The 23,426-nt window shown below is 39.3% G+C and overlaps 1 protein-coding gene across 1 annotated transcript; it reads right to left on the bottom strand.

Annotated features, from left to right (window-relative positions):
- Positions 1–102: 102 nt before the first annotated feature.
- Positions 103–16,080, bottom strand: btr12 (bloodthirsty-related gene family, member 12). Its single transcript, XM_048185336.1, has 7 exons — positions 15,973–16,080; positions 12,797–13,437; positions 9,116–9,211; positions 4,196–4,429; positions 3,319–3,466; positions 3,186–3,212; positions 103–1,455 (listed from the first exon to the last, which is right to left on the bottom strand). Exons 1-7 carry the CDS (start codon positions 16,070–16,072, stop codon positions 911–913), a joined length of 1,791 nt encoding a protein of 596 aa, XP_048041293.1. The 5' UTR covers positions 16,073–16,080; the 3' UTR covers positions 103–910.
- Positions 16,081–23,426: the final 7,346 nt, after the last annotated feature.

The following is a 23,426-nucleotide window of genomic DNA, read 5'->3' as shown; positions in this document are numbered from 1 at the left end:
CAGTACATAGGATCTCTTCTAGACTCAGGACATTTTAACTATTCACTGGCCGTAGTTGTGTTTCGTCTTGTTTAGCAATTATGAATAACTATTGTCTATTCATTCAAGGCACAAAATTTGTTATTAATTTTATTCAAAACTTCATAGAAATTTCATAGAAAACCTGTATCCAAACATTATGACACCCTTGTTATAAAAATTAACACAGGAAATATAAAAGTGATCTGATCTATACTGTTGATATATTCTTCATTTAGCTTATATACATTTTTTGTATCATCCATTGATATACACATTGAACTCTTCTTTTTTTTTTTTTTTAAGTAAAATAAATCTAGATGTATAAACAATTGGGATATAATGTGGATTTTAGCAAGTTATTATAATTAATAACTGTTCACAAGTGTAATGGTCACATTTATAGTGTTCACATTTAACATGGAACCAAACATGAACCAAAGAACACTACCGTTCAAAAGTTTGGGGTTAAGATTTTTTTTTTAAATTATTATTATTTTTGATTTTGAAGCTGCATTTATTTGATGAAAAATACATTAAAACTGTAATACTGTGAAATAATATTACCATTACCTTTTGTAACATATATGTATTTACTTTTGACTTAATTGAATGTGTCCTTCAGGAATAAGACTTAATTTCTGTTTTACTGACCTGAAACTTTTGAATGGTAGTGTTTATGTATTTTGTATCTGCATCTTTAAAAGTAACTTAGAGTCTTTTTACACTAGATGCATGTGTTTTAAGATCACTCATCTGCATAAATTTACAGAGTGAACTCTTATGAAAAAATGATTTATTTGTCCAGGAAAGTCTTCGTTCTTGCAACAATCCTCAGCAACATGTTCTGTCCTACCCTAAAATCCATGAGAAAAGCTCAGAGTATGCTGTCTCAGCTGTGTTTGATGGCGGTGATGACCAGTGCTCCGGGGTTCTTTCCGTCCTGGTTGATGCAAGGGCTGAAGATGGGGTAGACACTCTCAGTAAAAGCATCGCTAAACGTGTAGAGATGAGAGCGCATCTTCACGTCATAGAAGGACACCTGTCCACCTTCATAGTCCAGAAAGATGCCCAGCTTCTGAGGCAGTGTGGCGAGATGGAGAGGAGCTCTGTACCCAGTAAGGGCTTTCACTTCTCCGCTTTTCAGCCATAAACACCAGAAGCCGCCTTCTGGACTGAGACGGATCTCTCCTTTGCGTCGCGCTGACCCCCGGGCCACTCCTATGGTCCAGGCTGTCTTATGTCCTACGTCCACCTCCCAGTAGTGTCTTCCAGAGGAAATACCCTCGCGTGCCAGGACAAACAGTGCTGGGCTAAAGCGGCGTGGAGTGTCAGAATGTGTGGAGCTCTTGCGCTGCTCTTCATAGTGCACCTGCCGGCCGTCCTCGGAAATACAGAGATCACGCTGAGCTGTGGCCGAATCCAAGATCACCTCACCTACAAAAAAAACCAAAATCATGTTGAATACAAAAATAAACGCACAAAAGTGTGAAGAAGAAAAGAGTCATTGTATTACCGTTCTTCTCAATCGATTTGACACAATTCTCCAAATGAATATGGTTGCTCTCAAAACACAGCAAACTAAACACTCTTAAAGGGTTAGTTCACCCTAAAATGAAAATAATATCATTTATTACTCACCCTCATGCCGTTCCACACCCTTAAGACCTTCGTTAATCTTCGGAATGCAAATTAAGATATTTTTGTTGAAATCTGATGGCTCAGTGAAGCCTGCTTAGCCAGCAATGACATTTCCTTTCTCAAGAACCATTAATGTACTAAAAACATATTTAAATCAGTTCATGTGAGTACAGTGGTTCAATAGTAATATTATAAAGCGTCGAGAATATTTTTGGTGTGCCAAAAAAACAAAATAACAACTTATATAGTGGTGGCCGATTTCAAAACACTGCTTCAGGAAAGTTTCGGAGCGTTATGAATCAGCGTGTCGAATCTGCGGTTCTGAGCACCAAAGTCACGTGATTTCAGCAGTTTGCCGTTTTGACACGCGATCCGAATCATGATTCGACACGGCGATTCATAACGCTCCGAAGCTTCATGAAGCAGTGTTTTGAAATTGGCCATCACTATATAAGTTGTTATTTTGGATTTTTGGCGCACCAAAAATATTCTCATTGCTTTATAATAGCTGATTTAAATATGTTTTTAGTACATTAATGGATCTTGAGAGAGGAAATGTCATTACTGGCTATGCAGGCCTCACTGAGTCATCGGATTTCAACAAAAATATCTTAATTTGCATTCCGAAGATTAACGAAGGTCTTACGGGTGTGGAACGGCATGAGGGTGAGCAATTAATGACATAATTTTCATATTTTCAAATAGGATTTTGTGTCCTTTTAATTGTGTTCTTCAAAGTTCTTTAATGATGAGTTTAGTTGTATAACAATGAGTTTTTGCCCAGAAAAAATAAAATAAGCAAATAAACACGCTGCACGGTTACGCAGCACATTTGAGCTTCTGGAAGATGTTTGTTCTCGCACATGTAGCAGGTTTGGTTGAGCTTCTGCTTATGTTCGTTGATCAATGTTTACATGCGAGTAAAAGCCTAAATTAAATCTGTTCGTCATCTCAAGCAAGCTCAAATTTGCCCTCTAGAGCAGTGGTTCTCAACCTTTATCCAACTGAGAGATGTAGTTTGCATATCCTATGTTCATGAAGCAGTTGGGAGTTTTGAGCTGCCGTTCAGTCTGTACTTCATACAGCACAATGAGAAATGGTTTGGGCTGCCCTGAAACAATCACAGAATACGTAGGCTACAAGAAAGGTGGTGCTTTGTTTTTTTTTGTTTTTTTTATTTAATGTATTACTAATAAAACTAATGAATTATGTTAATACATTTAAAATAGTTTTTAAGTTATCTTGCGGCCCCCCTGGAGGATAACTGAGGCCCTCTAGTGGGTCGCGTCACCCCGGTTGAGAACCCCTGCTCTAGAAGAAAAGATTGAACTTTAACTTGCAGTATGAACGTTGATAATAGTTTTTTGTCTCTTATATCATCATCATGATAAAATATTCACTCTGCTGAAAAAGATTGAAGCAATAAAATGTCTGTACAATGCTGTGTATGCATTGTTCAGATGGCTGTATGGTTGTTGTACTGTAGTTCAAATTTCAAATCTAATGCTTATATAAATAACACTTACTTGCATAGTTTTGCAGCTTCCTGAGCTCTGCAAGGGAAATAAACACTTCATGAGGGCTACAAAGATCATGTAAATTAGCTGTTGATGAGTGTGTATTTTACAGTACAGGGAAGAGCTGGACATGGTTCTTCACCTTTTCCATAAAGCCGTTTGACCTCTTGTTGGAATTTGTCAACCAGAGAGCAGACTGACTTCCTGATGGTGCTGAGGTACTGATCTGTGTTCACAGACACCGATGACCAATCAGACGGCTCCGGTGGAGGAGGAAGTGATGGGAGGAACTATGAGGGATGAAATATTAGGTGAAATATTAAATAATACAGCTCAAATGCACACACTCGTTGGTGTCATGCTAGGGACTTTGCATTGACCTTATTCTCATGGCTTTTATAATATATATGATAGGGCTTCCATGGGGCAATAAAAAGTTTTAATTCAACTCAAATTAGAGCAAAATGAGAGTGCAAATTTAACTCTCAATGGCTCGAAGATGATCAGTTTCAGAGATAGTTGGCAACGACTAATGAACGCAATGAAGCCAAGCAATTTATCCTGCAACACATCTAAAGTAGGTAGCCTACTATGTAGGCGAATTACTCATTATTTAGATTTTTAGAATGTATTTTTAGAATACTTGTCTATCAGCTGGTTAAAATTCACAACATTGCATGTGCAGCAACCCTGTATAACACTAGCATTCAAAAAATTGAGGTCAGGAAGATTTTGTATGTTTTTGAAAGAAGTCTCTTATGTTCAGTCTGCATTTTTTTGATCAAAAATACAGTAAAAACAGTAACATTGTGAAATAATAATATTATTTTTTAAATTTTCTGATTGAATACATTTTAAAATGTAATTTATTTCTTTGATCAAAGCTGAATTTTCTGGCATCATTACTCCAGTCTTCAGTGTCACATGGACCTTCAGAAATCATTCTAATATGTTGATTTGCTGCTCAGAAACATTTCTTATTATTAACAATGTTGAAAAACATGGTAGCATATACTGACCTGTAGAAAGACCACCTTGTCCTGTGTTTGAGCCAGTGCATCCAGCTCGCTGCTCCTCTTCCTTAGTGTGTTGAGCTCATGCTCCAGGCCGCTGGCTAGATCTTTGGCTTGCTGCTCCACTTGTTTCTGCCGCGTTGTGATGTGCTCCAACAGCTCAGCCTGTGACTGCTCCAGCAGCCGCTGCAGCTCTGCGTAAACTGCCCAGCTCTCCTCAATCTCCTTTTGACTGTTCTCCTGAATGCAGACAGGATGCCATGCTTTGTGTTATTATACAGCAATTAATACTGATTGCCTGTGACTGACTACAGAGTCTTTAACAAGCTGCTTTTCTCAAATAATTTACCAATCATTTATCAATCTTTAAAACACTACCGCTCTCATATCAACCATACTGCCTTTCTCAAATCATACTCTCATTCACAATCAAATATTTCTGGTGAAGACTTTTTACGTGAGCTTTCACTGCAGTGATGCTGAAGTCATATTAAAGTATGTGGGACTGAGAATGAGATTCGAGAGCTACAGCAAATAGAAAAGATTTTCAGCAAATAACACGATAAATTCTGCTGCTGCCTAGCTTAAGTGAAAAAAGGACCAGAGTATGTAAGCCTCCCCTTGGCAGTACAAAGCGTCTCCATCACTAAGACTGCTGTTGTACCTCTACATGGAAACCGGACACCCTGCTGCTCCAGGCTGAACAACAGTGGATCTCAGATGTGGTGAAGGGTGCAGGCCCACCGACATGTGGATACGCCCAGGCCCCTCACCAACCAAGCCCCATTTATGGGTTAAATAGCTGGACAGATGAAGTTCAAAACCCTGTGTGGGCTTTCCATCTATGGGAGTAATCCCAGAAAGAAAAACAGAAGTGGAGCCCCGAAAGGCGGTATGGTGCCATCAACATACTAGCAGCTCCTACAGCCAAACTGATGCCAAATGTAGCGCACAGCATTCCTTTGGATCACATCAGTGGGGCTGAGAGGGGGGATCTTGATATCTGGACAGCTCAAGACCTCCATAAAGCATTGCCCAGGTTTGGAGAGGTTAAGGATTAGTTCACTTTCAAATAAAATTTTCCTGATAATTTACTCACCCTCATGTCATCCAAGATGTCCATGTCCTTCTTTCTTCAGTCGAAAAGAAATTAAGGTTTTTGGTGAAAACATTCCAGGATTATTCTCCGTATAGTGGACTTCAATGGCCTCCAAATGGTTGAAGGTCAAAATTACAGTTTCAGTGCAGCTTCAAAGGGCTTTAAAAGATACCAAACGAGGAATAAGGGTCTTCCATTTCTTCCAAATTCCATTTTTTCTGTAAGTAGAAGGGAAGGCGCAGGACATACAGCGTAAGCTTTTTGAAGAATACGAAAGTGCGGTTTTGGCGGAACCACTTGGAAGGCGATCATTTGTTTATATAAAGCATATACATTTACATTTTTTTTTTTTTTCGAAAATGACAGATCATTTTGCTAGATAAGACCCTTATTCCTTGTCTGGTATCTTTTAAAGCCCTTTAAAGCTGCACTGAAACTGTCATTTTGACCTTCAACCATTTAGAGGCCATTGAAGTCCACTATAAAGAGAATAATCCTGGAATGTTTTCATCAAAAACCTTAATTTCTTTTCGACTGAAGAAAGAAAGACATGAACATCTTGGATGACATGGGGGTGAGTAAATTATCAGGAAATTTTATTAGAAAGTGAACTAATCCTTTATTTCAGTGCTGCTGAAAAGCAGAAAAACCAGTAGTGGGAGAGGTCATTGCATCTCACTGATCAGCTACCGCCCACCCTATTTCTAGGCATCCCCCATTCATAGGGAGCTGATCCACCGCTGTCTGTCTGCTCCAATGGGTGTTCAAAGCTTAAATTTGGATCAAAAAGCAGATAGTTAAACACACCAGGCAAAATAAATAAAATTAAGAAAACTATGAGACTGGCTGCAAGGAATGTCAGGTCAATGTGTCCTGGCCACACAGACAACCCACAACAAATCAGTTGGCAGCAGGAAAACAGCCATCATTGATCTCGAGCTAAGCAAGCTGGACATTGACATAGCAGCACTACAAGAGACCTGACTGGCCGAAGATGGCATGCTGTGGGAGAAAATCTACATGTTCCTCTGGCATGGAAGACCACATGAGGAACAATGGCTGTACAGTGTCTGCTTTGCAGTTAGGAAAAGTTTGGTCATGCCTCCCAATGGTGGTTCTGAACGTCTCCTCTCACTTTGACTCTCGACATCCCCTGAAAAAGTTGAATATCCTAAGCATCTACACCCCAACACTGTGCTCAGCTCAGGAAAGAAAAGACAAGGTTTATGAGGAGCCCAATGCGGCCATATGCAAAATACCAAAATCTGAATCAGTGACTTCAACGTCAGGGGATCTAATTGCAACTCTTGACCAGACTGCCTTGAACATTTTAGGGTCGGCAGTATGAACAACAATGGTCAATGACATCTACCATAAATTGTGCATCACAAACATTTTTTCCAAACTAGGTATCTGCATAAAGTCTCTAGGTACCATCCAAGGTCTGGACACTGCCCTCCAAAAGTTGCCCTCCAAAGCTTTTGAGGATCGTGACCTCTTTTAACGATGGGATGAAAGGAACAGTGGAGTTTGATGGGTCAGTCTGAGCCATTCCCCATTCAAAGCAGAGTGAATCAGGGTTGTGTGCTTGCCTCAACACTCTTTGGGATCTTCTTCTCCCTAGTGCTGGTGCATACTTTCAGGATTTGTGGCGGATGGGAAACTCTTCAACATAGCCTGTCTTGGAACCAAGACCAAAGTGCACCACATCCTAATACAGGAGATCCTCTTTGCTGATGATGCTGCATTGATGTCTCACACATAAGATGGACTACAGAGGCTAGTCAGCAACTTCTCAAATGCATACAAAGAATTTGTTCTTACCATCAGTTACAAGAAGACTAGTCTCGCGTAGCCAGACCTTCAGACGGATGGCAGAAGGTCTGGACTCTATCGCAGCTTTCATTGGGCAAGGATTGCCCAAGAGGACGTTTGACTGACATGTAACACAACCAATCACAGTTTGTTTGGTTCCAAGTCATGTTTAGGGGCGTGAAAATGACAATGTCCCTACAATAACAGACCAGCGTGCATCTAATAAATGATTAATTCAAGAATGTTATGCAAGTTTACTGCAACAATGGAGCCGCAAACTTCACTTACTTTTGAAAATCAAGCATTTAATTGATCCTGGTTATTGCTGAAATGGCAGTCTTGAATATGCATTAGGATGCCAGAGAAGCTGAAAGGTGCATTTTGTGCCATCTTTTGTATGGCAAGAATTTATTTTTCATTCAGCCTGATAGAAATTTGTTTTGACCGTAGTGAGAATAATAGGCCATTCGTCAGGGATTTAAACTTTCTTGTGATCTTTAATTTTCTCTGACCAAAACTCAACCCTAACTATCATGCTACAAGTGATATTTGTAGGATCTTCCATTCAGACACACACAGGATGGTGACTGTGATTTTGAGACCAGTACTGTATGGGGAGATTTTTCCATTTTTCTGTTGTGGAAATGCACAGAACAGTTCCAGGACAGAGACCAGAGAAGAGCTATGACACAGACACATGCAGTATAACTCTCATGTTAACAGCAGCATGCAGAATGTCATTGTAAGTGTTTTAACAGGACAGACTGGTTGAACCGCTTAAACTTATACTGAAGAACTGTGTGTTTCACCACCCGTTTAGCTTATCTGCCATCATATAATACCTATCACCTAATACCTGCTATATAATGCCATCACCTACTATCTGCTCAGACTTCTTTATCTCTGACTAAAATAATTACTGTAATCATTAAGGTTTCTAATAAGTCTATGAGTTATTTCTGCCTGCAGATATTTGTATTGTCTCTTTCTCCCTCTCCACCCACTATGTAATTGGACCCATTTGTATTTTTAAATGTGACTCATGATGGCCCTGTGCTCTATTTACAGTTATTGAACAAGCAAAACACTGGTACACTAATATACTGTATAGTGTATATACAGTTCCAGGACAGAGACCAGAGAGGAGCCATGACAGCGAGATATGTTTAATATTATCCTGAAGTGCTTGTGTTGTTCAGCATTTCCTGGAAAGTTTCCTCAGTTAAAGAGGGGTGTGACAACATGGGCAAATATTTGCAGTGCTCTTACTGGTTTTGTCAGATTAAACAAATGGTAAGCAGATATTCTCAACAAAGCAAGCTAAGGTAGAAGCACTTGCCAGCCTGTATCTTTACAGGGACTTTCTAGTTGTTTTGTTTACTGGATAATGATTTTTTTTTTTTTTATTATTATTATTATTATTTTTTAAGATTTTATTTATTTTCCAGACTTTCCCAGGCCTGGAAATCACAACTTTTACAAAAGTGAAAACACAAATTCTCTATTTCCAGGCTTTGCATGACTACAAGAATCCTGCTGAACTCATGAACTTGCCACAGTCTGAACTCTTACAGGGGACTGAGATCAAGGCAGAGAGCCAGAGATTAAGTTAGTTATGTAGACATTGATGGCAAATAATTATTATTAATGATTATTGTTTGATACCAAATTGTTATGTACTGTTATATACTTTTTTAAATGTATAATAAAGAAACTGCAAGCAGTAATTTCAGTTGGTAATTAATCATCAGTTATAATTTCAGGATGTGTTACAGATTAATGGATAGGTCAAAAGCATTTAATTACTTTATGGTAATGGTGGAATGGTTTTAAGAATTTCTTACTGAAATTTAGGGACTATGGAAAAGTGTCTTTTTAGCTAAATTCAAAATGGCAGAAATTAAAATATATGGGTGTGTCCTTCCTTATACAACTGAAAAATAAAAGAAAAATTATCAAAGATCACTCAGCCTTTCAAGAAAAGACGCATCACAAAATATAAATAGACTCACTTTCAGGACTTTGATAGACTGCTTGATCTCCTCGAGTTTCTTTTCTCGCTCCTTGATCAGATGTTTTAATTCTGACCTTTTCTTTCCCAGTTGAGTCTGTAAACCAAACAACAAGATCCAGTCACATTTCCTGAATTCCCAAGCTCAGTTATTATACTGTGGGTCAATTTTTGATTTTTGAGATGTCTGAAATACTGAATAACAACCAATGATGTTCTCCTTGACTTTTCCTCATTTACTGTCGGGTCATGAGCATGCAATGTGCATACATAATCTATTATGATTATAATGTTTGCAGGTCAATTTGACATTCACAGTTAATGCCTTGATCTTACTATCAAACTTTTCTTTTGCATCTTTTCTCATTCAGTATAATATATTTGTCTATTATTTAATCCAACTGGTCTTACAGTTTGTTTTTTTTATTGCTAACATGCATTGGTCAAAACTAAAGTCACATTGTTAAAACTCTTCACAGATACAGTGAACTATAGCGAGGTCTATGTAGAACAAACTGTGATTCAGTTTTCATTTTTTTCACACAAAATGCATTCAGTGACTACATTTTCCAAAACCCATGAACACTTTTGTCATTCATACATCACCATTTTTCAAATGTTTACACACCAAGTTCATAACTGATGAAACCACATTCAAATCAGAATGATGACAAACTTATATTGAAATATAAAATCTTAGCAGAATATTTACAATGAAATTAAATAATTATTATTCCAAATAAAACTAATCGCAATTTCCAGAAAGCAAGGCTATCTTACCATCAAACATACCCTGAACTCTCACTTTTAATCCAAACTTTGCTTACTCAAGGCATGCTCATTCAAGAAACATGCCCAGGAGTAAGTTCAGCCAGCTCAGAGTATGTTCATAGTTAACACACAAGACATTCTCAACAGAGCGACGAATCGACAAGTCACCATGGAAACAGATGCTAAGAAAAAGCGTGCCATACTACTTTCTTCTTCTTTTGTCAAATTGCTTTTTATATGGTGGCCGAGAGAGCTCAATGCTCTGCAAGTGAAGAAAACACATGCAAATAGGAAAGAAAAAAAAAAAAAACGTCAGCAAATTAAGAAAACATCATCAGTTTGACAGCACGTGCTGCAAATAATCACAACGCAACCAAATACAGAAACGCGTTGTAAAAGTTCACAACGCAACCAAATACAGAAATGCGCTGCAAGCACAGATGACAAAGGAAATGTTTCAAGTGGACCCCCAACAAGTAATGAACCTGGCTGAGACATACTTATTGTTAATTGTGTACTCGTCAGTAGTCTGAATAGTGAGTTTTTTATTTTATTTAACATCCTTGTTGTATGTGTGTTATGAGTATTTTCAGTGCGTTTCTGGCTGCGTTGTGAACTTTTGAAGCGCATTTCTGTATTTGATTGAGTTGTGAAATTTTGCAGCACGTGTTGTCAAACTGATGATAATGTTTTCTTAATTTGCTGGAGTTTTTTTTCTATTTGCATGTGTTTCCTTAAAGGGATAGTTCACCTAAAAATGAAAATTTGATGTTTATCTGCTTACCCCCAGGGCATCCAAGATGTAAATGACTTTGTTTCTTCAGTAGAACACATATGATGATTTTTAACTCCAACCGTCATGGTCTGTCAGCCGAATAATGGGTATAAACGGTAACACCATCTATAAAAGTCAAATAAACACGACAGACAAATCCAAATTAAACCCTGCGGCTCGTGACGACACATTGATGTCCTAAGACACCAAACGATCAGTTTATGCGAGAAACCGAACAGTATTTATATAAAATTTTACCTCTAATACACCACTATGTCCAACTGCCTTGCACATCCGGTGTGTGAGGTCTGAATGCACTCTGATGCCGGAAGTGATCGCACTCATAGACATATACATGCAAGAGATCGCTTCCGTCATCAGAGCGTGTTTTCAGACCTTACCAACCGGATGCACAAAGCAGTTGGACATAGTGGTGTATTAGATTTAAAAAATTATATAAATACTGTTTGGTTTCTCACACAAACCGATCGTTTCATGTCTTAGAACATCAATGTGTCGTCACGAGCCGCAGGGTTTAATTTGGATTTGTCTGTGCATGTTTTTTTACTTTTATATATGGAGTTCCCATTGCCATGCATTATATGACTGACAGACGGCAACGGTTGGAGTTAAAAATCATCATTTGTGTTCTACTGAAGAAACAAAGTCACCTACAACTTGGATGCCCTGGGGGTAAGCAGATAAACATAAAATTTTCATTTTTGGGTGAGCTATCCCTTTAAGTTGCAGCGCATTGAGCTTTGTGCTATTTGCAGTGTGTTTCTGTATTTGGTTGTGTTGTGAACTTTTGCAGGGTGTTTCTACATTTGGTTGCATTGTGATTATTTGCAGCAAAAATGTCGCATGCACTCTCTTGAGTAGGTACTTATTTTGAATAAATAAGTATATACATATAAATAAAATAAATAAGTAATTAGTATATAAATAAGTAAATAAGTACTTACTTCACAACCACTAAAAAAGTATGTTCTATATATTGTATAGTCATTACTGAAATACTTCTGCAAATCATCTGTGGCTCACTATTACCAAAAATTGTGTCCATTAATGCAGATTGTCGTTCTAAGTAATGATAAAGGATGGAGCAAGATTTGTTTTACAAACTTTAAAGTTACATCAGTCATTCACGTTAGTGCTCGGCTAACGTTAGCACTATTATTGATACAGTTAAATTATACAGTTCCCACATGTGCACCACAATAAATTAGAAATATAGTACATTGGTTTGTTGATGGACATACACTTGTTAATGCTGATGGTGAGGAATTACAGTTGCAACATCTGATTATGAACGTCAAACTTAGTAGCATATCACTGAGAAACGTCCTGCTCAAGTCATCCTTGCGATGGAGGTTCGGGTTGAATAACTAGTTCTTCCAATATTTCAATCATCAAACTCGCAGTCGGATTGATTTGGTAAAATCGACGCCATCGTTACTATCTTTACAGTGTTTACAATCGCTGAGCTCCGGAAGCCTCCGGACCGGAATTGAAGTTCTGTTATGGTAATGGGAGTTTTGTTATGGTAATGGCAGACCAATCACAACAGAATGTGCCACCTGGCCAATCAGAGCAGAGCAGGCTGCAGAAAGGAGGGGTTTAGAGGGACTGAAACATCGGACAAGTCGTTTGAGAATCAATGAAAAATGTGGTTATGTGCCATGTATATTATGAGAAAATGAAAGCATTTTTTGACCTTTGATGCATGTAAACATGTTGTAGGAAGCCTACAAAACAAAATTAAGAACCTTTAAAATAGCATCCATTTTTAAAAGAGTGTGCCTAAGTGAGAAATATATTTATGTAATTTGAAATATGTAGTCATTGAATGCATTTTGCGCCAAAGCAATGATCCACAGTTTAGCCCATGGAGACTGCTGTTGTGCTCACTGTGTGAAGAGTTTTGAAAAAGTGACCTAAGTGTTGAGAAATGGGCCCTAGCGATTGTAAAATAATAATAATAATAATAATATTAAAACAACTGTAAGAGTTTACTGTTTTTACTTGATTCTTTCATAGTCTGAAATTTGGTGAATTGTACTGAATCCAGTTATGATCAGTATCATAAAAATGTACCCATTTTTTAAAAAACATAACAGAAGTGTTAAAACTCACCGTTTTTTTCTTCCACTCTCGTTCGGTGGAAACAACATCGTGTGCTTTGTGCGAGGACTCTGCGCATTCCTTACACACGCACACATGTTCGTTTCGGCAGTAGGCATCCAGGAGACGTTTATGTACCTTGCACATCTTGTCCTCCAGGTTGTGTATGGGCTCTACCAGCTTATGTGAGGTCATCGCCTTTCCCTTCTTATGGTGCCGCAGGTGAGCTTCACAAAACGAACCAGGGCAGTTCAGGCATGACTTCTTGGCCTTCATCTTCCTGCCGATGCAGGCGTCACAGGGCACATCTCCTGCTTTAGCAAAGTCTCCCCAGTCATCTTCTTTCTGTGTGCTTGTGGAATGTGCAAACTCAACGTTGCCCTTGTCACTTCCGTTGGAGGACAGTGTGGACAGACCCTGGAACTGCTCGGCTATCTCAGCTAGTACGCAGTTGACGCTGAGCTCTGGTTTTCTGGAGAAAGCTTTCTTGCACATGGGGCACAGAAACTTCTTGCTGTGATTCCAGAAGCCCTGCAGACATGCTTTGCAGAAAGTGTGGCCACACGGAGTTGAGACAGGCTCGACGAAGACCTCCAGACAGATGGAGCAGGAGAACTGCTCCTCTGACAGGATTCGTGCCGGAGATTGCGGGCCTGCAAAGGTTAGGGTGAAGGAGATGGAATTAGATGGGTGGCAGTAAGAAGTGGAAGACGTAATTCTGTCTTAATTCAGTAGGCATGTTTACATGCTCTAATTTTCATCGACTGGAATGAATCTAATACAATTTCATATTCTGAAGGTTCTGTTTATGTGAACCCTAAACATTGCAGTCCATTTCATATTTGTTTACATGTGCATTATATGTATTCTGAACAAAACTGCAGTCAGAACCGGAGAAGGCCACCGCAATAATGTCATTGGGAGTATAACTGTCATTTTTGATTATGTCTAAAAAGAAAACATGCACATTACAGTACTGAACATGTATCAAAGGTTTTTCTATTTTAATCTGATTTTGATCAGATCAGTGTTTTTATTAATGCTTTTCAGACCAATGGAGCCATTAATCTGATTACTAATGGATTATTTAATTAGATGTATGTAAACGTGTAGCTACTCTGATGTATATACTTTCCTATCACTATTGAAATTCATACTATTAACAAATTCAGGCATAACTTTGGATTTTGAAACTTGCAGGCAAACAAAATGAATTTAGTCTACTTTTCAATTGCAAGGTATTTTTAAATCTGATTAAAAAGATTCTGAAGTCTGATTCAAACATTTACATGCTTAATTTTTTTCTGTTGATCAGATTATTTCAGGCCTATACACTGGATCACATGTAAACACCTCAGTCGGATTGATTGAGGTGTTTACATGAAGCCTTTCAGTCTGGTTGAGCCATTAATCTGATTACTAACAGATTATTTGGGTGCATGTAATGGTATCTGTGTGGATGTACTTTCCTATATTTACTGAAATACATGCGTTTAGTTCATAGTTCACATCGAGGATTTTATTCCATGAGTGTGTTTCCATCATAGTTCATGTGCATGTTTTCTTACCAAATCAAAAATGATCTGTCTCAATTAAGTGCATATATTTTTTTATGCGCATTTTAAGATTTTGTGTTTTTTTAAGCATAAAAATATGTGGATGGAAACAGCTATTGAACCCAAGTCCCTCCTGCTATTTAAAAGACTTTTGGGAACACCCATCACTGATGAAAGCAAACAAAATGCAAGACAAAATACTGACAGATAAAAAAAAAATAGCAGTAAATCCTAATAACCTTCACAAAAACAAAGACATAAATAATGATACTGAATATTGAATAAAGTGAATAAAAACAGCTCTCCAGGCAATTGTGATGGTATCAAAGGAAAAGCCTGGCATTAAACTGGGAGTGTTAGCGTAGGCGTTAAGCATGTGGAGTGTTAAACACAAAGGTCACATGTTTAGTTTCAGGTAAAGGTAGCCCATTATCCAAAGAGTCATTGGAGCCCTTGGTCGCTATTGTGTCCTTGAGCAAATTACTTCAGCTTTCAGATGGTGAGAGGATTTTTTGCAATTGCTGTGCTGGAATAAAGACTGAAACAATGAAACAAAGTGGAGATTCATTTGAGTTTATATTGGAAGGGACAATGCAATGTTTCAGGAACCAGCCATTGAAAAACCCATATTGCTCAACCAATGAAAGAAAGCGATGCATACATATAAACTGCAACAGGTTTACAAGACCAATGGATCAGCTCTGACTTAACAGCCACAGTCATTAACATCAACAAGTGAGACACCAGATTTACAGCTTATATAAGCACAAACTCAGTCACAGTTTCTTATCAGACGTGTGAAGGACGTGCAAATAGCAGAACGCAGACGTCACAGTGTCATCCCAGGAATGTTGTACAACCAGGTTTTCTTCAACTTCAACAACATTCAAATCCAAACAACTGTCTGTTCCTGACTGTTCTTTTACTTCTGTCCAAATAAATATAAAAACTCCAACTGTTGACATAATTAAGTAGGACTTAAGTACATCTTCATATCTTTATAAGCATTTATAATAAACAAAAATGTAATGTCATTTCTATTGAAACTTGTATGTCATGTATTTAAATATATTTATAATTTCACATTTGTAATGCTGAAGTTGTGATATAGTATATTTAAAATATATTACCATAAGCTATTGAATAGGCTAATCGAATAACACGCTTATGACCAAGTACTTTACATGCGCTTTAGTATGTTAGTCAACACATCAAAATAAGTGTACTTCTTTAAAACATGACAAAAGATTATTAAAACATAATGATTTCAAATGTACTTTGAAGTAAAACTTTTTAAGTGCACATTTTAAAAGTGTACTTAAGTGTGTTAAGAAACATAGTCATGAAAGTGTACACTTAAGTGTTCTTTTATTTCATTATTATATTATCAGCAAGTACAGTTGCAAAACATATGCTTATAAGATTTGAAGTACACAAGTGAAAGTAAGCAACGAACAATAGCAGAATCATACAGTAACTGTTTTTATTTGCTTATTGTTCATCAAAAATTAAGGTAAATGTACTTCTTAATACAGCCACCATATTTCATTCTAACTTTTCATGAATTTAAAATATAATGATAAGCCAAGAACAGATTTTGTGTAGTTTAAATAAACAGAGATTGAGACTTACACTGCATGATGAAGGACTTTTGTATTTTCTTTTGCTGCTCTTCTGGCTTGTGAAGGGTGTGTGAGAATAAAACCTGAACAAAACCTGTTCTCTCACTCATTCTCTCTCTTCTGTTTGCTGTGTGGGTGTGTCTTCAGAGCACCTGTGACTGGAATCAGCAGTCTGTATTGCGGATTTGAATATAACCCTTGTATTTTGAATTCCCATTTCATTTTTAAAAGGTCTACAGCTTTGATGAAATCTGTAATCAGCACAGAACAGTTTGTGTAAGTCACTTAATGACACTATGAATATACTGATTATTGAAACAATGTGTCATGACATAAGATTTGTTTTATGATTATAGGTTAAGGTTCATACAGGGTGTGAATTTCAAACAGTCGTTTGAGCCTATCGGTGTAAATTGGTACTACAAGCAACATGTTTTTCTTTGGATAATTGGGTGTTGAGAGAAACTAAAGTGTTTTGTTACACAGAGAAGAGAAAACCAAAGATTTTGTAAAAATAGTCAGGAAAGTCAAAGGAGTTATTGGCTGAAGGTAATGGCTGCTCTATTCAGTGCCTAATTAATTCTACAATACATATACAATACAATTCTACAATGTAGATCACACAGACCACCTTGACTTATTTCCAGAGTACAATTGCAGTAGTCAGATAGACACCTAAAGACAAGCCACCCCAGCACATACCATTATAAAGCCCTAAAACACCAAGAGCTGAACCTAACAAAGAGTTCCCTCTGATCTCATGAGGAACAACCACAACTAATAAACAAATAAATAAACACACTCCAAAACCAAAACCCCATTACCCAGGGGCGTAGCCAGCGGACAGGTATGACCCATTTCAGGAGCTGCCAAAATTAGAATTTAATTTCAGAATAAGAGCATAGCTCACTTGCATTCGCTAAAATATTGAAATGTTAGCGATACTGATTCAAAACATGAGCGCCAGTGATTGAATGTCAAAGCTCGATTTGAATGCCCCGCCCCCCAGCTAAACTTTTTATTGGTTTTACAAACGAGTCAGACCTGTCTGTTATTGGCTGAAGTGCAGGGCTCCAGCCTCCACCGCAGCAGTTTGAAAAGTGCCTGTCAAATGCCATCTCGCCCTGTTGCTCTGTTGGCACCTTTATCAAACTTTGTATTTTTGGTGAATTTTTTTTTAAATACTTTATTTTTATTCAACTCAAGTAAAAGTAAAAGTACCACAATTTAATTATACTCCAGAAAGTTGAAAAACTTACTCAAGTACTGTAACGAAAGTATTAATCTGGATCACCCCGAGGTGGCTAGAAGTGACTTAAACTGCACTTCATCGACTGGCCGCTAGGGACAGGCTCCAAAAGACAACAGAATTTCATTGAGCCCCATGTTAAAAAGTCCAACTTTACAGCAGAAGAAAAAAACATGTTTACAGCCTGGTACAAATTGTGGTTTTGGACTATACAGCTAATTTTGCCCTTCATGACAACTCTGAGGGGGATGAATTTTTTTCTTTATATCTCATCCGTTTAAATTATACTAAGCCTTAAAGTTCTGCATAATTAAGGGCGTGGTCACTTGAGTGACAGGTAGATTGCCACTGCTGTCTGTGAGCCATCATGTTACCTCAGCTAATTCCAGATGTTGAATTTGACATCTCTGTCATGTTACTTAATCTTAAGGCCTGAGGGCTGTTTCATAAAAGACGCTAAGAAAAGCGAGGATTAAACTCCAAAACCTGACTTGAATGAACCTAACAAATGAGTTGGGACTAAAGCAGTTTCATAAAAGGTAATTGAAGTTCACGCAGTCCCTTTTCTTAAGCAGCCCTAGAGGTCGATCATGGATCAAATCAATCCACCATAGGAAACAGCATACATTTTGTGCTATTTTATGCGTTTGAGACATGGTGATATATATATATATATATATATATATGTATGATATATATAGAGACCAGAGTATAGATTCCAGACATGGGGACGCTATTTTTATGACTTGTGACTTGACTTGACAAAAAATAAAATACTTGAGACTTGACTCGGACTTGACTTGACTTGAGACACGATGACTTGAATGACTTGAGTGTTAATCACATCGTGTTTTCAGTTTGAATATAAAATATATAAATTATTTTAAAAAATAAAGTTGATTACTCAGCTGGAGCGCAGGCTGAGAATAGCGCTGTCATGACCAGGAGCGGCGCCAGCCGATTTTGCCAGGGCTTCAGACCCGTTTGTTTTGTGTCAAGCCCCGAATGTAATGACTGTCACTGAGCATATGAAACTGGACAATAGCCTATGTAAACCCCCGAAATCATAAGTTGCTTTATTTCATTGCACTTTGGCTTTGCATATACTGCACACAGGCATCCATACACCGGCAGTGCTTTCTCTCTCTTCTCTCCAACAGCGCGTTCATGCACACCGCAGCTGAACACAGACACGCCTCCTGTCACTCACTCAGCGCAGCGGCAGGCCTCGAGACTCTCGTTCGGTCCGGTTGAAGGGTTTTTGTTATGATATGAACAGCTGATATTACAACTTTATCACATTTGTCAGCTAAACATTCATTCAGTGTTTCCCAATGACCCTGTGCCGCCGCCACCGTTTCATCATAAACCGAAAATGTAAAACATAGGCCTACAAAGCTTAAATGGTGTGTGTGTGTGTGTGTGTGTGTGTGTGTGTGAGAGAGAGAGAGAGAGAGAGAGAGAGAGAGAGAGTGAGTGAGTGAGTGTGTGAGAGAGAGGAGAAATGTAACAAAGTTTAATGGTGTATGTAAACTGTGTTTGAGAGAGAGAGAGGGAGGTGTTCAGAGAGGAGTCTGTTGGATGTTAAGCTGTAATTTGTTTTATGGACTCAATGTTGAAAATTTAAAACATTTCAAACACTGTTGGCAGAAGTGAAAAATAAATAATTTTATGAAGTTACAATTTTGTTTGATTCCATGATGTATTTTACTGAACATGAGTATTTACAATACAAATCCAAATTATTTTAATTTACTGACAGTTACTTATATCTTGTCTTTTCACTTTATTAAGATCAGATTCTGCAGGTAAAATTACAATAATAAGGTGACTTGACTTGGACTTGACTTGACCTACTACAGGACTTGACTTGACTTGACATAGCTTGTGACTTGACTTGACTTTCCCAAGAAAAAAATACTTGGGACTTACTTGAGACTTGAAGGTTAAGAGTTGAGACTTACTTGAGACTTGCACATGTATGACTTGGTCCCATCTCTGATAGATTCCCAGAGGTCTATATTTTAGTAAATATGGGCCTTGGAAAAGGCTAGTTGACTTTATTGTGCTTTGACTACAGTGGGTAGTTCACAACCCTGCATATCACATCTGCAGGCAACATATTACTCTGTCACTCTTTTCATAGCTTTTGCTGGCTCTAAAACACTTGCTTGGTATTTCTCCTGCTCTTTGTCTAGCAAAAAATCACTTATAACTTAATGAAAGCTTAAAAATAAAGGCCTGATTGTTTCAGGGGCCTTGTCACTTTTGCTATATTTTCACACTTAAAACAATGATTTGGTAATCCTCTTGTACCACTGTCCTCTTTTGTGCTAAGAAATAATATTGGACTGATAGTGGTTAATAAAGTCAAATAATTGTATGTGAGAGAGCCAGCTGTAATATCATTGCATTCCTATTGGTTATTGTATAGAGGAGCTCAGCTTAGCCTGACAGTTAGCCTGCCCCAGAGTAACTGAGTTTGAACTAATTTAAGTTTGTTTTATGAAACAGAATTCGCTGACAATGTCTGACTAACTAAAATAAGCCTGGCTTGTTTTCTAATCTTGTTTTATGAAACAGCCCTCTGGGGTGTCCAGTCCTGTTACTGGAGGGCCACTGTCCTGCAGAGTTTTGCTAAACACACCTGAACCAGCTAATCAAGATTTTTAGGCATACAGGGAACTTCCAGGCAGGTGTGTTGTGGTAAGTTGGAGCTAAACTCTGCAGGACAGTGGCCCTCCAGGCTGAGTTTGGACACCCCTGCTTAAAGCTATTTTAAAAATGGAAAGAAAAAAAAAGGTGTATCTCTATCGCATACTATAGCTTTCAGATACATTTTCAGAAGTTCCTGGCAGTCTTGAGATGAAGATTGTTTTACCTTTATCACACCAGAGGGGGGCAACACTCAGCCATCTTTATTCCTGTCACAGCATTGCCGCAATCCTGTAAATGTTTTAGTGCCCTGACATTACATACACCTGACCAGTGTTCACATCCTCATCCAGAGTCATTTCAGTTTGTGATGTTTTGAGATGTCTTTAATCATTGCACATACACTATACAGCTGTTGATATACAAATACAGCACTGAACTGCTATATGCTATAAATTATATAAACAGAACAGCTCTGAAATATGCGTTTGTGTCTGACAGATGTTTCTTGAACATAATTCCACATAATCCTCTTTTCTTGCTCTTTTTTTTTTGCCTCCTCAGCGATGTTATATTCCATTTAAATTTAAAAGTCTTTCTCGCTGCAGCTGCTTAGCCTGTGTTTCATTTTATGGTTTCTCTGTCTTTTTTTCTTCTCTCCATGTGTTCTGTGCCTCAATCATTGCGTTCCCTCTCAGGGTTATTATTAGAAGCTCTGTTCTCTTTCTCTCTCTTTTTTTATTTTCTCCCTCTGTCTCTCCACCCCCGCGTAACAGCACTTTTACGCCGCTGCTGCGAGCGCGCGCACATTTTCTTCCCCTCAGATCCTGTGTCGATGTATTCTTTAAGTGTACACTTACACACAACCCATTATGTCACCTCATTTCCCCCCCCAACCCCCTCTATTTCCCTCTCTCATTTTCACTCCCACCCACTATGAGCCCAGAAAAGAACATACAGCCGAGATTTCTCATTACATCATGTTGAGTCACACAGTTGCTTTAAACTGTACAGAAAACCTGCAGGTAAAAAGAGGGATTCCGAACATAATATGGACAAAAGTTATCTTGGGTTCTTTTTTGATACTACACTCATACTGCGTCGTCTTATACATAAGACAAGACGCATATGGGGAAAACTAATTTTCTCTGAATTCTGAAGCCTTTTTCATTCATGCAGTGAAAACTGCATGGCCATTGGTTCATGGAGTTAAAGTAAACGAACCAATGACAGCGTGGCAGAGCCGCTCGAGCCTGCCAAAAGGGGCGGTATATCGGGCTATATAAGTGGCCGTCTCATTATGGCAAATTGATTCATTCTCCTTCAGCAACGCAGATATTAATCTCTTCGCTTGAAGTCGCCTTCACCTGCAAGCAGCTGGAATTCGCCGCTGATCAGCTAGCCGCTCTGCAGCAGTTTGATCGGCTTGCTCTCCCTACTCGCCGCTCTCTATTCTGCCCGTCGCTCTCAAGCAGCCGCCGCACACGAGCAGCCTGCAGCTCTGTACAGCTTGCTGCTCTGCCAGCTCGCCGCTCGCCGCTCACCACCGCTCTCGTGCAGCTCTGATCAACGCGCCGCTTCTCAGCAGCTGGATCAGTTCGCTGCTATCAAGCAGCTATGTTCCTACGCCTTGCTCAAGCAGCCTGGTCAGCGCTTAGCTCCCGAGCCACCTACAGCGTCGAGTGCATGCATTAGAGTGTATCGTTTTGCAATTCAATTGGTATAAATATAAGAGCTAATTGATGAGCACAGAGAGTGTGTGCGATGTCTGTGAAAGTCCTACGCAGAAGCCGCGCTCACTGCGTTTTCACTACTCACAGTGCTCAGCTGAATATGACATGACATTCTTCCCTGACTCAGGCGAGACGGTAAAATGCTGAATCTCTGAGCGTGCCGTTTGCCGGCCACACCCCCGTGAGCTGCGTTCGTTAAGGGTGCGTGCTCTCACTACAAGAGCACAAGAATGAGCTCAATTGTGACAGCGCTCAGCTGAATATGATGTGGCGCTCTCCCCTGACTCAGGTGAGACTCATGAAATATATTCACTCTGAAAGAACGTATTTCTCCAGCATTTGTTGTAAAATGCCCAATCTCTGAGCAAGCCGCATTCATTGAGGCTGCATGCTCCCACAATAAGAGCACGAAAACGAGATCAATGCTAACAGCGCTCAGCTGAAAATTACAAGATGCTCTTCCCTGACTCAAGTGAGACTCATTAACACTGAAAGAGCGTATCCCTCTGGTGTTTTTTACTAAATGCCAAACTTCTGAGCGCTTCGCTTGCCGGCCCTGCCCCCACAAGCTGCATTCATTGAGGGCATGTGCTCTCACAATGAGAGCGCTAGAACATGCTCAATGCTGACAGCGCTCAGCTGAGTATGACATGACGCTCTCCCCTGACTCAGGTGAGACTCATGGAATATATTAATTCTGAGAAAGCAGATTTCTCTGGTGTTTGTTGTTAAATGCCGAATCACTGAGTGCTTCGCTTGCCGGCCCCACCCTGCAAGCCGCATTCACTGAACCAAACAGCCTTGTATGTGTTCAATTCCGGGTGCTGGGAAAATGTGTTTATTGCATGCAAAGGGCCCGTTCTAGCACCCAAGTGTACAGAAGAAAACACATACTTGAAAAAGAGAACAAAATTCCTCTTCCACCCCATGTGTGCACCACAGTCCCTCACAGTGACTCAGTGCTAGAACCAATCCAGCCCCTTGCCACGCGGGCTGAGGCCTGGCAGGCCATCCTCGGAGTGTCAACTTTTGGGTGCTGAATACAGTAAAATAGGGTTATGTACTCCAATTCGTTTCCCCCAGCACTGAGCGAGTCAGGCCTCTACAGCAGGTACTTCCTCATTCCCAAAAAAGGATGGCGGCCTCAGACCCATCCTCGATCTCAGACATCTGAAAAGGGCCCTGATAAAGTGCTCATTCAGAATGATCACTTTGATGCAGATCTTCCCATAAATCTGCCCGGGAGACTGGTTCTTTACTCTGGATCTGAAAGATGCTTATTTTCACATCCAGATAGCCACCCATCACACGCAATTCTTGAGATGTGCCTTCGAAGGGGTGGCATATCAATACACGGTCCTTCCATTCGGGCTATCTCTAGCTCCCCGCACTTTTATGAAGTGCATGGATGCGGCTTTCTCCCCTCTGAGACAGATGGGTGTGTGCACACTAAACTACCTTGACAACTGGCTCATTTTGGACAAGTCGGAGGAGGAGCTAATATCGAACAGATCCATCATCCTCAACCACTTAGAGTGCTTGGGGCTCAGGGTCAATTTTTCCAAGAGCTTGTTATCTCCCAGCCAACGTGTCTCGTTCATGGGGATAATTTTTGACTCGACCCGCATGAGGGCCGTGGTCTCGCCAGAACGATCTCTAGCCATTCAGCAGCTCGTGGAAACATTAACATACGGGGCTTTTCTGCCACTCAGAGCGTTTCAGAAGATGCTAGGTCTAATGAGCTCTGCATCTCAAGCCCTGCAGCTGGGCCTGCTTCACATGCACCCACTGCAGATCTGGCTGAAACCACGGGTCCCATCCCAAGCC

This window comes from Megalobrama amblycephala, linkage group LG3, assembly GCF_018812025.1.
Source record: "Megalobrama amblycephala isolate DHTTF-2021 linkage group LG3, ASM1881202v1, whole genome shotgun sequence".
Taxonomy (NCBI): domain Eukaryota; kingdom Metazoa; phylum Chordata; class Actinopteri; order Cypriniformes; family Xenocyprididae; genus Megalobrama; species Megalobrama amblycephala.
Note: the sequence above shows the minus strand (reverse complement) of the source record. Positions and strands in the feature narration are given on the sequence as shown.

Excerpts from the sequence above, each read along its gene's own strand:
- btr12 (XM_048185336.1), bottom strand. The coding sequence starts at position 16,072 with ATGAGTGAGAGAACAGGTTTTGTTCAGGTTTTATTCTCACACACCCTT. Across the intron at positions 9,212-12,796 it reads GAGAGTGGAAGAAAAAAACG|ACTCAACTGGGAAAGAAAAG; the intron begins GTGAGTTTTAAC and ends TTTGGTTTACAG. Across the intron at positions 3,213-3,318 it reads CAAACGGCTTTATGGAAAAG|AGCTCAGGAAGCTGCAAAAC; the intron begins GTGAAGAACCAT and ends TTTCCCTTGCAG.